This window comes from Fusarium keratoplasticum, chromosome 2 (genome assembly GCF_025433545.1).
Source record: "Fusarium keratoplasticum isolate Fu6.1 chromosome 2, whole genome shotgun sequence".
In the NCBI taxonomy this organism is placed as follows: Eukaryota; Fungi; Ascomycota; class Sordariomycetes; order Hypocreales; family Nectriaceae; genus Fusarium; species Fusarium keratoplasticum.
The window spans coordinates 4,662,361-4,675,573 of NC_070530.1; the positions used below are offsets into that span (position 1 = coordinate 4,662,361).

General features: G+C 24.4%; 1 protein-coding gene across 1 annotated transcript; it reads right to left on the reverse strand.

The window, feature by feature from the left end:
- Window positions 1-935: 935 nt before the first annotated feature.
- Window positions 936-2,414, reverse strand: NCS57_00333000 (uncharacterized protein; the record flags this gene model as incomplete). The annotated part of the gene is made up of 3 exons (XM_053053333.1): window positions 936-1,374; window positions 1,429-1,566; window positions 1,615-2,414. The coding sequence occupies 3 exons, from the start codon at window positions 2,412-2,414 to the stop codon at window positions 936-938; spliced, it is 1,377 nt and encodes a 458-aa protein (XP_052918579.1).
- Between the last annotated feature and the right edge of the window lie 10,799 nt (window positions 2,415-13,213).

Below are 13,213 nucleotides of genomic sequence, written 5' to 3' on the forward strand. Positions count from 1 at the left end.
CTATAAGATACCCTTAGGCTATTAGCTATAATTTAAATTATATTAAGCTTTTTTTTATTTTTTTTTTAATTTCTTTTTCTAAGATATTATATATATTATCTTTATTTCTTTTTCTTAATAATCTCTCTCTAAAATAATTATTACTTATTAAGAAATTACTTAATTATTATTAAATATATTTATTTTATAAATATATATTTATATAAAAAAAATTATTTATTTACCTAATTAGTTATAAAAAGACTAGCCTTAGAGATATATTTTATTATATTTCTTTTTTTTATATACTTTTTCTTTAACCCTAAAATTACTTTTCTCTTATCTTAATTAGCTATAATATAAAATAATAATTTAAAACTAATAATTTAGCCCCTTTATTTATATCTAGGACCTACCCTCGCGTATATCCCTATATAGCTATTAGTCTATGCCCCCTAACCCTAAATAATAGTTTAGCCTAAACTACTACTAGCCTCTTAGTTAGGGTCTTCTTATAGTAACCAAAGGGAATAGTATATAGGTAGTGTCTTTATATCCTATACTATTAGTTCTTAGGACTCGGGCTAATAGTTCCTATTAACTAGTTAGAGATAGTTATATATCTAGCATTATATATAGCGAAGTAATTAATAGCAACGAGTGGGAGGATATTTATATTACTTAGTAAACGAGGTTTTACTTTATATTATATTATACTTTTATATTAATTACTTAGCTATAAATATCTTTTTTTTATAATTTCTTATAGTCTTAGGTTTTAATACTATTATATATTAATAGCTGTATTTTTTTTATTATTCTAGCTAATAGCTTTTAATATCATTGCAGCTAATAATAATAAATATCTTTTTAAAAATTAAGGCTTAGAAGGCAAGTTAAAGTAAATTCGTCAATGTGTAGTCTAACACAAAGACTCCATGTCCATAAGTCTGAGATCAAATATACGGCTCATGATCCCACTCTTCTAATCTCTTTGTGTAACAAATCCATAACTTTTCCGGGTGCTGCTGTGCCTTCAGCCACATATCCCGAAGACTCACTCCCTCCCAGCGAGCAGCATAGAACCATGAGTTGACCGACCACTTGGGCACCTTAACGCGGCCTTGGTACTTCTCCCCGTTGAAGACCGTTTCTTCTTCTGAACTGTCCCAGTCTGCATCATATGCCCAAACCCAGCAAGGATCAAGAAAGTCACTTTCCTCACGGCTGCGATTGCCGGAAATCAATTCCATGGGAATGACGATAAAGGTATTGCGTAGAAGTCCAGGAGACAAGACATCGTCAATCTTAGCCCTGTTCTTCTTCTTCTTCTTCTTTCTCTTTTCATCCTCTTGGGTCTGAGATCGATTGCCCTCACTATATTCTTTGAAGTGTCTATGAACTAATTAGTATATTTATAATTCCCGGTATAGTGATCTGTCAACTTACTTTCGGAGGTCGTCGTCTTCAGCCATGTTCTCATTAGGATGAAATATAGGCCAATTCTCAGTTTCAAGCCGTGCTAAGACCATCTGGTTGTGTCCACCTTGACAATGGATACTGTGCCAGGTTGCCCTCAGCGGCGAACTGGTATTCATGAGCCGATTCCAAGTTGATTTCCAGTTACGGACATACTTCTCATCGACTTCCCTAGATAAGTAGTAGACAAAACCCCATTGTTCCTGAGTATCAAGGATCTTCTGCATCCAAGCTGGCGGCGCAGGGGATACCTGTCTCCAGGTTCTTGCTAGGGTTTCCTTGCGGAAATGGTAATTGAAGATACTCTCCGTGCGCTCATTGTCTTCAGACTGTTGCAAGTGTCCTTGATAGAAATCCTCGTCTTCCGGAGCCGGTTGGGCTAGTTCGTCTGCTGAAAGACGCTCGATAGCAGGAATCATCCATTTGGCATTTCTCCGAGCCCGACGAAGGTCATCGCAACGCACAAGCTCTCTAGCTCTGGCGGCAGGGGTTTGGAGCTCCTCTTCTTGAAGACGTGCTTCGTAAATCTCCTGTAACGTAGCACTACCTCCATCGACATAGTAAATGTCGCAGTAGACTAGCTTCCAGGCATCCAAACAGAAGGGTTTGGCAGTTTGATCAAAGTGTTGAATCTGACGAACCAGGCTTGAACTACTATCTGCGACGTTGTTGGTAATGCGTTTTACCACCCTGGCCTCGTCACCGGAGTAGATGGTTCGGCCAAGCAGGGTATACTGCAACTGTGTATCTTTTGTAATCTCGGAAGGATCAGTCAAGGCCACTTCAACGAGGTCCCGGCCTGCAATGGATTCTTCCAGTCTCTGGGCGTCCTTCTCCCTTTGGATGATTGCCGTGACCCTGTGGCGTTCTGATTCGGGGAGATGTCCCATGCGTTCGCGGCGCTCCCATGGGGGAAGGTGCAATATGCTCCTATAAAGCTCGAGGTTTGGGTCCATTGTGGCGGTGAACAAATCGGTCGGTCGTGTTATGTTGTGTTGGTGAAGATGGGGCTGTGAGTGAGTTGCGCGGGAAATGCGAGGGGGTGAGTGGCACCTTTTATTATTTTATTTCATTATTAGCAAACAACCTGTCAAGGGCCCAAATCACGGAACTTGGGGTACAATGAGGAAGACGGAGGATTCCGGAGCTATCGGCACGGGGGAGTAAGCCTTCCGCCCGCTTAATACAATTATCAGGGATTAGTATATGAAATCGGGCTCCGTAGACCCTCTAGCTAGTACACACTCACCTCATGAAGGCTCGGGCAGGGGGACCTTTGTACCTTATCATCAATTTACCGTTCCTTGACATGAGTTGCATACCGTGGCCTCTGACACAACCCCACCATGCCATGTGGATCAATCCGAAGCAGGAAGCTATAACTCATTGTCACGGCCCAAGAGACCTCTAGGCCACGTGACAAGAAGGACCCACCTTATCCTACTAATCACAAACGGATTAAGATAGATTATGCCCTATAGGTTATAATCCCCTCTAATCTATTAAGTAGGATTATAATAGCTTATGCTTTATAAGCTATAATTTATTATAATTTATCTTATTATATAAAATATATAAGATATATATATTATTTTTTTTATATAATAATTATTTATTTATTAATATAACTTAATTATATTTAATATCTTTAAGTATATTATTAAATATAATTTATATTATTTTTTAAGTTATATAATATTTTATTTATTAATATAAATCTAATATAATTAATTTATTTCTTAAGAAAATATATAATTATTATATAACTTTTAGTTTTTTTAATATATTTAATATAATAAAATATTTTATAAGGTATTATATTTTTCTTAGATATATATAACTTAGACCTTTTAATAATATATTATTTTTTTATTTTTATAATATTATTTTATTAATTTTTTTATAAAATAATATTAAGGTCTTATATAAATTATAACTCTATAAGTTAAATAATAAAATAAATAAAATAATATTAAATATTAAGTATTTAAGAGCTATATATATTTACTTATATTTATATATAATTTTTATTTTTTATATTTTTTTTATTATATATTTTATATTTTTATTATTAATATAAGTAATATATCTTACTTATAATTAGTTATATTATATTATATTATATCTTTAGTAATAAGACTTATTTAAACTTATTTATTTATTTTATATTTTTTTTAAATAATATTAATATAATTAATTCTAAGTTATAAAGTTAATAATATATTAATAACTTTTTAAGAAGTTTTATTTTTAATTTTATTTTAATTTATAAATTTAATAATTTATCTTAATAAAATAAATATATAGCTATTTTCCTTTAAAGTAATTTAATATAATAATATAAAATACTTTTAATATAAATTAAATAATATTAAAAATATTAAATATAAATAAAAAATACTTATTATTATATTAATTATTAAATAATAATATAACTTTTAAAATTAATAAAAGAAATAATATAATAAGGTCTTAATATATTTAATCTTATTATATTAAACTTATTAAATTAAATATATTACTTAGATATTATTAATTAGGTTATTATAAAAAAGTACTAAGTTTATTTATTTTCTAGACTTAATAATTTTATAATTACTTAGCCTAAAATACTTTATAAGTAAAAATATTATTACTTATAAAATACTAAATATTAATATCTTAATCTTAATAAAAAGCTCTAATTTATAATATAAAGCCTTTTTATAATAAATTTAAAAAAATAAAAAAAATTTTATTTAAATTTATTCTTATTAAGATAAGTAATATACTTAATAAGTAAGTTAGCTAGTTAAGTAAATTAGCTACTTTTCTTATATATATAAGCTAGAGATTATAATAAAAATATAATAAACTATTTAAGTAATTAAAACTATTTACTATATTCTTCTTTAGATATCTTAATTATTACCTAATAGGTTCTTATATTATACCTAGGCTTATTATAAATACTATAATATTAAATACTTAGTTGCGCTAACCTCCCTTAATTACTACTCCATAATAATTTAGCTATTACCTATAACATATATAATAAGCAAGTATTATAGTTATATAAGTATTATAAAAATCCTAACCTCTAAGCTAGAAATTATAATAAAAATACTATAAACTATTTAATTAATTAAAACTACTTATTATATTCTTTTTTAGATATTTTAATTACTACTTAATAGGTCCTTATATTATAACTAGGCTTATTATAGATATTATAATGCTAAATACCTAGTCGCGCTAACCTCCCTTAATTACTACTCCGCGACGATTTAGCTATTACCTACGTATTAGCATCTATTTAATTAATTACTTACCTTCCCTCCTCTATTATTATAACCCCTCTTTTTTATAGTCTAGTCCTTTTTGCCCTCTAGCGCTAATTAAATATCTTATTTACCTCCCGAAGGTCTTTATTCTTAATAGCTAATAAGATAACCTAATATATAATTACCTTTATCCCCTTCTTAAGAGACCTTAGGGCTTTAAGGATTAACTCTAGGGAGTTATTTTAATACTTCTTAATTCGTCTTTCTAGGTATTTAGACTAAGATTAGGCCTTAAGTATAATCTTTAAGGTCTTTAATACCTAAGAGGTTAATTAATTAAAAGCCTCCTTAATTAGTATTAGCGTCTATAGCTATATATTAAGCTTTGAGATTATACTTTTTAGGTTAAGGGGAATAAGGTTAGCTCTTTTAAAAGCCCCCTTAATATTTCTTTCTATTATTATAGTCTTATATATTATATAGAAGGCTAGAAAGAACTTAGTTTTTAAAATATAGGTAATAGAGTATCTAATTAAATATTTTATTTCTTAACTATAAGCTTTCTTAAGTAGCCTAAAGTACTTAATATTAAGAGGCTAAAGTAAATAAAATAAATAAGGTAATATATAAAGCTAGATAATTTTTTTCTCTTTATAATATCTCTTAAATTTAATAAAATAATAGTTTTTATAGCTATTAAGGATTAAAAGATAATAGTAATTATTTAATTACTTAGCTATATACCGGTTAAAATACTTAAGCTACTTAAGATTAGTCTTATTATTAGTCTAGCTATTTTGGGTTATTATAATAGCCTAATCGCCTAGGAGGTTATTATCTTAGTACTAATTAGCGAGGTAATATTAGCCCGTGTTAATAATAAATAGCTAGATTACTTAGCTTTTTATATTAATTGCTTAGATAATTATAATCTATTCCTAGTTACTACTCTATACTAATTTTAGCTTTAAATACCTTTCTAAGCCTATAATAATTATTTTACTTATAATTATACCTATAAGAAAGCTAATCTTATTAAAGTTATAGATATTATCTAATTAGATATTATACTTCGTGATTATATTTACTATAAGCTAAAATTAATTATAGATAATAATTAGATCTTTATATTTAGCTCTCTAGTAGTTATATTTCTAAAAAAAATATATCTTAAGCTCTTAGTATTATTTAATAAAATTTAAAGCCTAATATATACTAATAGGTAGCGCATCGCGGTTAATAAGTAATTAATTAGCTATTTTTTTTATACTATAAAGCCGGCGGGGAAATCCTCGCGAATCTAGGTTAAGAATAAAGTAAATAAGGATCTATTCCTCTAGATTAGATAGCTAATATGATTTCTAGATAATATCACATTAAGATTAAATACTATATTATCTATAATATAAGGTATAATAATAAACTTTATAAATAGTTATAGCTCATTAGATACTTAACTTAGGGTTATTTTATATAGCCTAAAGGGTAAGAAGTATTCTAGACTTAATAAAAGCCTATAATATACTAGGTAATTAAGAAATAATTAATTAAATAAAGAATATATAAGTTAAGGGATTTTTATAATACTTATATAACTATAATACTTACTTAATATATATATTATATTAATATCTATTTAATTAATTACTTATTTTCCTTCCTTTATTATTATTACTTCTCTTTTTTATAATCTAATCTATTTTACCCTCTAGTATTAGCTTAGTATCTTATTTATCTATTAAAGGTCTTAGACCTTTACCCTTATAAGAGCTATCTTATATATAATTACCTTTATTCCCTTTATAAGAGACTTTAATACTTTAAGAATTAACTCTAGAGAGTTACTTTAATATCTTTTAATCTATCTTTTAAGGTATTTAGACTAAGATTAAGCCTTAAGTATAATCTTTAAGGTCTTTAATACCTAAGAGGTTAATTAATTAAATATCTCTTTAATTAGTATTAGTATTTATAGCTATATATTAAGCTTTAAGATTATATTTTCTAAGTTAAGGGAAATAAGGCTAGCTCTTTTAAAAACCCCCTTAATATTTCTTTTTATTATAATAGCCTTATATATTATATAAAAGGCTAGAAAGAACTTAGTCTTTAAAATATAGGTTATAAAATATTTAATTAATTACTTTATTTCTTAATTATAAGCTTTTTATAATATATTAAAATATCTAATATTAAGGGGCTAAAATAAATAAAAGAAATAAAATAATATATAAAACTAAATAATTTTTTTTTTCTTATAATATCTCTTAAATTTAATTAATTAATAACTTTTATAGTTATTAAGAATTAAAAAATAATAAAAATTAATTAATTAATTAATTATATATTAATTAAAGTATTTTAATTACTTAAGGCTAATCTTATTATTAATCTAATTATTTTAAGTTATTATAATTACTTAATTACTTAGAAGGTTATTTTTTTAATATTAATTAATAAGGTAATATTAGCTTATATTAATAATAAATAACTAAATTACTTAGCCTTTTATATTAATTACTTAAATAATTATAATTTATTTTTAGTTTTTAAGCTATATTAATTTTAGCTTTAAATACCTTTCTAAGCCTATAATAACTATTTTATTTATAATTATATTTATAAAAAAGCCTATTTTATTAAAGTTATAAATATTATTTAATTAGATATTATATTTTATAATTATATTTATTATAAGTTTAAATTAATTATAAATAATAGCTAGATCTTTATACTTAGCTCTTTAGTAATTATATTTATAAAAAAAATATATCTTAAGCTCTAAGTATTATTTAATAAAGTTTAAAGCCTAATATATACTAATTAGTAATATATCGCAGTTAATAAGTAATTAATTAGTTATTTCTTTAATATTATAAAGCTAGGGGGGAAATCCTTGCGAATCTAAGTTAAGAATAAAATAAATAAGAATCTATTCCTCTAGATTAAATAGGTAATATAATTTCTAAATTATATCGCATCGAGATTAAATATACTTATAGTGATTAATAAGAATATTATAATTAATTTTATAAATTATTATAATATATTAGAAGCTAAGTATTAATTAATTTTAATAAGCCTAAAGAGTAAGAAGTATTTTAGCTTTATAATTAAATTATAATATACTAGGTAGTTAAGAATTAATTAATTAAATTAAGAAGATATTAGATAAGGGATTTTTAACTAACTTACTTAACTAGCTAACTTACTTATTAAGTATAGTATATTAATATAATATAAATATATAATTAACTTAATATAATATTTATATAATTTAGCCCTAATAAATTAATTCTTATTCTTAATAATAATTTATAAAAATAAAAATTAAAATAATAATTAAATTATAATATATTAGCCTAGAGGTTTATAAATAATTTATATTATAATTAAAATAAAAATAAATATAAACTTATTAATTATTATATATAATATAAACTTAGTATTAAGTATCTTATCTTATAAGATATATATAATAATATTTAATTATATTATAAGTATTATAATAAAAGAAATATATAATATTATATAAATAATTATAAGCTTTTTTTATTTATAAGTTATAAAAACTAAGATATTTAATATTAGCTAATCTAATTCTAAAAGGTTTATATAATAATTATATATTTTTTAAGAAATATACTAATTATATTAAGTTTATATTAATAAAAGAAAATAATATATAACCTTAAAGAGTAATATAATTTATATTTAATAATATATTTAAAAGTATTAAATATAACTAAGTTATATTAATAATAAAAATAATTATTATATAAAAAAATATAATATATATATCTTAATATATATAATAAGCGAGTATTATAAATAAGCGAGTATTATAAAAATCCCTTACCTTATATTTTCTTTATTTAATTAATTAATTCTTAACCACTAAGTATATTAGGGCCTAATACTAAGGCTAGAATCCTTCTAGCTTTTTAAACCCTCTAAAATAACCTAAAACTAAGTATCTAATATGCCGCAATAATATATATAGTTTATTATTATACCTTATATCGCCGGCAGCAAGGTATCTAGTCTCGACGCGATATTATCCCTAATTTATATAAGCTATTTAATCTAGAAGAAGATATCCTTATTTACTTTATTCTTAACCTAGATTCGCGAGGATTCCCCCTATAGCTATATAGTATAAAAGAAATAGCTAATTAATTACTTATTAACCGCGATGCGCTATTAGTTAATATATATTAGGCTTATAATTTTATTAAGCGGTACCTAGACCTTAAGATATATTTCTTTTATAAATATAATTACTAGAGAGCTAAATATAAAGATATAGCTATTATCTATAATTAATTTTAGCTTATAGTAAATATAATCGCGAAGTATAATATCTAATTAAATAATATCTATAACTTTAATAAGATTAGCTTTTTTATAGGTATAATTATAAATAAAATAGTTATTATAGGTATAGAAAGGTATTTAAAGCTAAAATTAATATAGCCTAGAAACTAGGAATAGATTATAATTATTTAAGTAATTAATACGAAAGGCTAGGTAATCTAGCTATTTATTATTAATATAGGCTAATATTATTTCGCTAATTAGTACTAAGAAAATAACCTCCTAGGCAATTAGGCTATTATAATAACCTAAAATAGTTAGATTAATAATAAGATTAGTCTTAAATAGCTTAAGTACTTTAATTAATATATAGCTAATTAATTAATTAGTTCTTATTATCTCTTAATCCTTAATAGCTATAAAAGTTATTACTTTATTAAATTTAAGAGATATTATAAAGAGAAAAAGATTATTTAGCTTTATATATTATCTTATTTATCTTATTTACTCTAGCCCCTTAATATTAGATACTTTAATATATTAAAATAAGCTTATAGTTAAGAAATAAAGTAATTAATTAGATACTCTATAACTTATATTTTAAAGACTAAGTTCTTTTTAGCTTTTTATACTATATATAAGGCTACTATAATAGAAAGAAATATTAGGGGGGCTTTTAAAGGAGCTAGCCTTATTCCTCTTAACCTAGAAACTATAGTCTTAAAGCTTAATATTTAGCTATAGATATTAATACTAGTTAAGGAGGTAGCTAAACTATTAACCCCTTGGGCTTTAAAGACCCTAAAGATTATACTTAAGGCCTAATCTTAGTCTAAATACCTTAAAAAACGGATTAAAAGGCACTAAAGTAGCTCTCTAGAGTTAATTCTTAAAGTATTAAAGCCTCTTATAAAGGGAATAAAGGTAATTATATATAAGATAGCTCTTATAAGGGCAGAGGTCTAAGACCTTTAATAAGTAAATAAGATACTAAGCTAGCGCTAAAAGGCAAAAAGGACTAGATTACAAAAAAGAGAGGTAATAATAATAGAGGAAGGAAGGTAAGTAATTAATTAAATAGATATAGATATATAGGTAGTGGCTAAATTATTAAGGAGTAGTAGTCGAGGGAGGTTAATTAGACTAGGTATTTAGCGCTATAATATTTGCGGTAAGCCTAGGTATAATATAAGGACTTATTAGGTAGTAATTAAGATATCTAGGGAAGAGTATAATAAATAGTTTTAATTAATTAGATAATTTATAATATTTTTATTATAATATTCCTAAGGAGGGTTAGGATTTTTATAATACTTACTTATTTATAATACTTGCTTATTATATATATTATATATTTTATATAATAAAATAAATTATAATAAATTATATCTTATAGGGCCTAAGTTATTATAATTTTATTTAATAAATTAAAGAGAATTATAGCTTATAGAGTATAATTTACCTTAATTTATTTATAATTAGTAAGATATAATAAGTCCTTCTTATTATATAGCCTAGAGGTTTCTTAAGCTATAATAATTTATAATAATCTTAATATAATTTATTCCCTTAGTAAGCTAGTTTTTTATAAAGCTTAAAGTATTTCTTTAATTAGAAATAAGAGTTTTTAAAGAAACTAAGAGTAACTTATTATAAAGACTTTTAGGTATTATTATAAAGATATATATTTTAAATATTAATAAGGCCTTTATATTTATATAATACTTATAGCTTTTTTAGCTATTATTTTCTTATCCCTAAGGTAATAATTATACCTTAATTAGCTATTTATTATAAATAATTTTTATTTTTATAGTAAATATATAAATTAATTAAGCTTAAAAGAAATATATTATTAATATTATTAATTTCTTATATTTTAGTAATATTTAACTTAATAATATTATTATTAATTAAAATTATTATAGGTATAATAAGTTACTTATTTTAAAAAATTTAAATATTTTTAATAATTATTTTCTAAGTCTTAATTAAAGTATTAAATATAAAATCTATTAAAAATATTATTTAAATTATAAATTACTTTATATAAATTCTTATTATAAATATTTATATTTAATTATAAAATTAATTTCTTAATAATAGCTATAAGTAAAAGCTATTTCTAACCCCTAGCTAAAGCTTTTATTAACTAATTAATAGCTTTCTTTTTAATAGCTTTAATAGCTATAGCTAACTTTCCTTTCTTTTATAACTATAGGTGCTATAATAACCTTTTTCTTTCCTTATAGCTAGCCTCTATAAAAGCTGCTAGGTTACTTTCTAGTCTAATTAATTAATTTACTAAGGGAATTATAGCTAAATTAACCCCTATAGCTAAGCTATAACTCTAGCTTATTAGCCTTTTCCTTTTTTTAATAAGTAAGCTAGCTATAGCTAAATTTAATAATTAATTTTAGCTTAATTTAATAGCTACCAAGCTTAATAGCTAATTTTAATTAATTTTAATAGCTAAGTTTTTAAACCTTTTATTAAAAGTAATTATAATAATTCTTACCTTATTATTAATTAATAGCTTAAGAGATAAAATTACTAAGGAATTATTATTATAATTTATCTTTAAAGCTAAGGCTAGCTAGGTAGCTTAAATATAAGCTATAATAAGTAATACTAATTAATATAAAAGCTAAAGGTACCTTAGTTAATTAGGCTTATAAAGAAGCTTAATTATTAAAATTACTTAATAGCTTAATTAATAAATTAGCTAGGAAATAGCGGCTATAATTAACCCTTAGAGCTATAGTAAGACCTTCTTCCTTTATTATAGCAAAAAGCTATAGCAGCTATAATAGCTATAAGGCTTCTATAAAAGCTATAGCTAAAGGCCTATAGGCTATCGCTAGCTTAATTTATTAGCTAGCTAGCAAATTGCTACTATAGCTAATCTTCGCAGCTAGCTGGCAGCCTGCTTTCCTTCTTGCCTTTTTTTTTCTTATTTAATTCCTTTAATTCCTTTAATTTAGCTACCTTTAGCAGCTATCTAAGGCTATAAGTAACTTCCTTTTCTAGTTAAATTACTTCTTTTAGGCAGCTTTAAGAGCTATAATTAGTATATATATATAAGAGAGCCTAGCTATAAGCTTCTAAGCCTAGCTATAACCCTATAAATACCGGATTTAGCTATAAGGCTAATAATAAGAGAGGTAAAATAACTTTTAAAGAGGTTAATTAATAAATAAATTAATTAGCTAGCTAGGGAAACTATATATATAGCTAAGCTTCTAAGCTAAGCTTTAATCTTATAAGCTAAGTAGGCTTTAAAGACTAGTAATAAGAGAGGCAAAGTTATATTTTTTAAAGCTTTAAGAGCCCTAGCTAGCTAGGTTAATAATTAGATAAATTAATTAGCTAGCTAAGGAAAATATATATATAAATAAGCTTCTAAGCTAAGCTATAACCTTGCGAGCTAAGTAGGCTTTAAAGGCTAGTAATAGGAGAGGCAAAGCTATATTTTTAAAGCTTTAAAAAAAGTATTAAGAGCCTAGCTAGCTAAGTTACTTAATAAATTAATTAATTAATTAGGCTAGTAATTTATATATATAGCTAAGCTTCTAAGCTAAGCTATAAACCTATAAGCTAAATAGCTATAAGGCTAGTAATAGGGGAGGCAAAGCTATATTTTTAAATATATTTTTAAAGCCTTAAGAAAGACTATTAAAAGCTCTTTTTAATTAGGTTACTTAATAAATTAATTAATTAATTAACCTAGGGTTTTATATATATAACTAAGCCTTTAAGCTATATTATAACTTATCTTTTAAGGCCCTTAAGACTAGCTAACTATAAGCTTAGGCTTTAAGGCTATTTATAGCTAAGCTATGATTTTTTTTTAACCCCCGTGGGGAGGTTAGTTTTAAGGTAGTTAGAGGCTAGCTAATTAGGCTAATTAGAAAGCTAAGAGGGCCTTAAGCCCTGCTTTTTAGCTATAGCCTCTATAATTAAGGGTAATTAATAGCTATGAGGCGAGGTATAAGTTAGGGCTTAGGCTAGCTAGGGAAACTATATACTTAGTTATATAATTAATTAATTAAAAAAAAATATCTTTTACCGCAGTTCTTAGCTAATTATCTTTTTATCTTAACCTTTAAATTAGACTTTTTTTTATTTTACTTATTAAGTAGCCTAAGTAGCTAAATTAGCTATATATAACTATA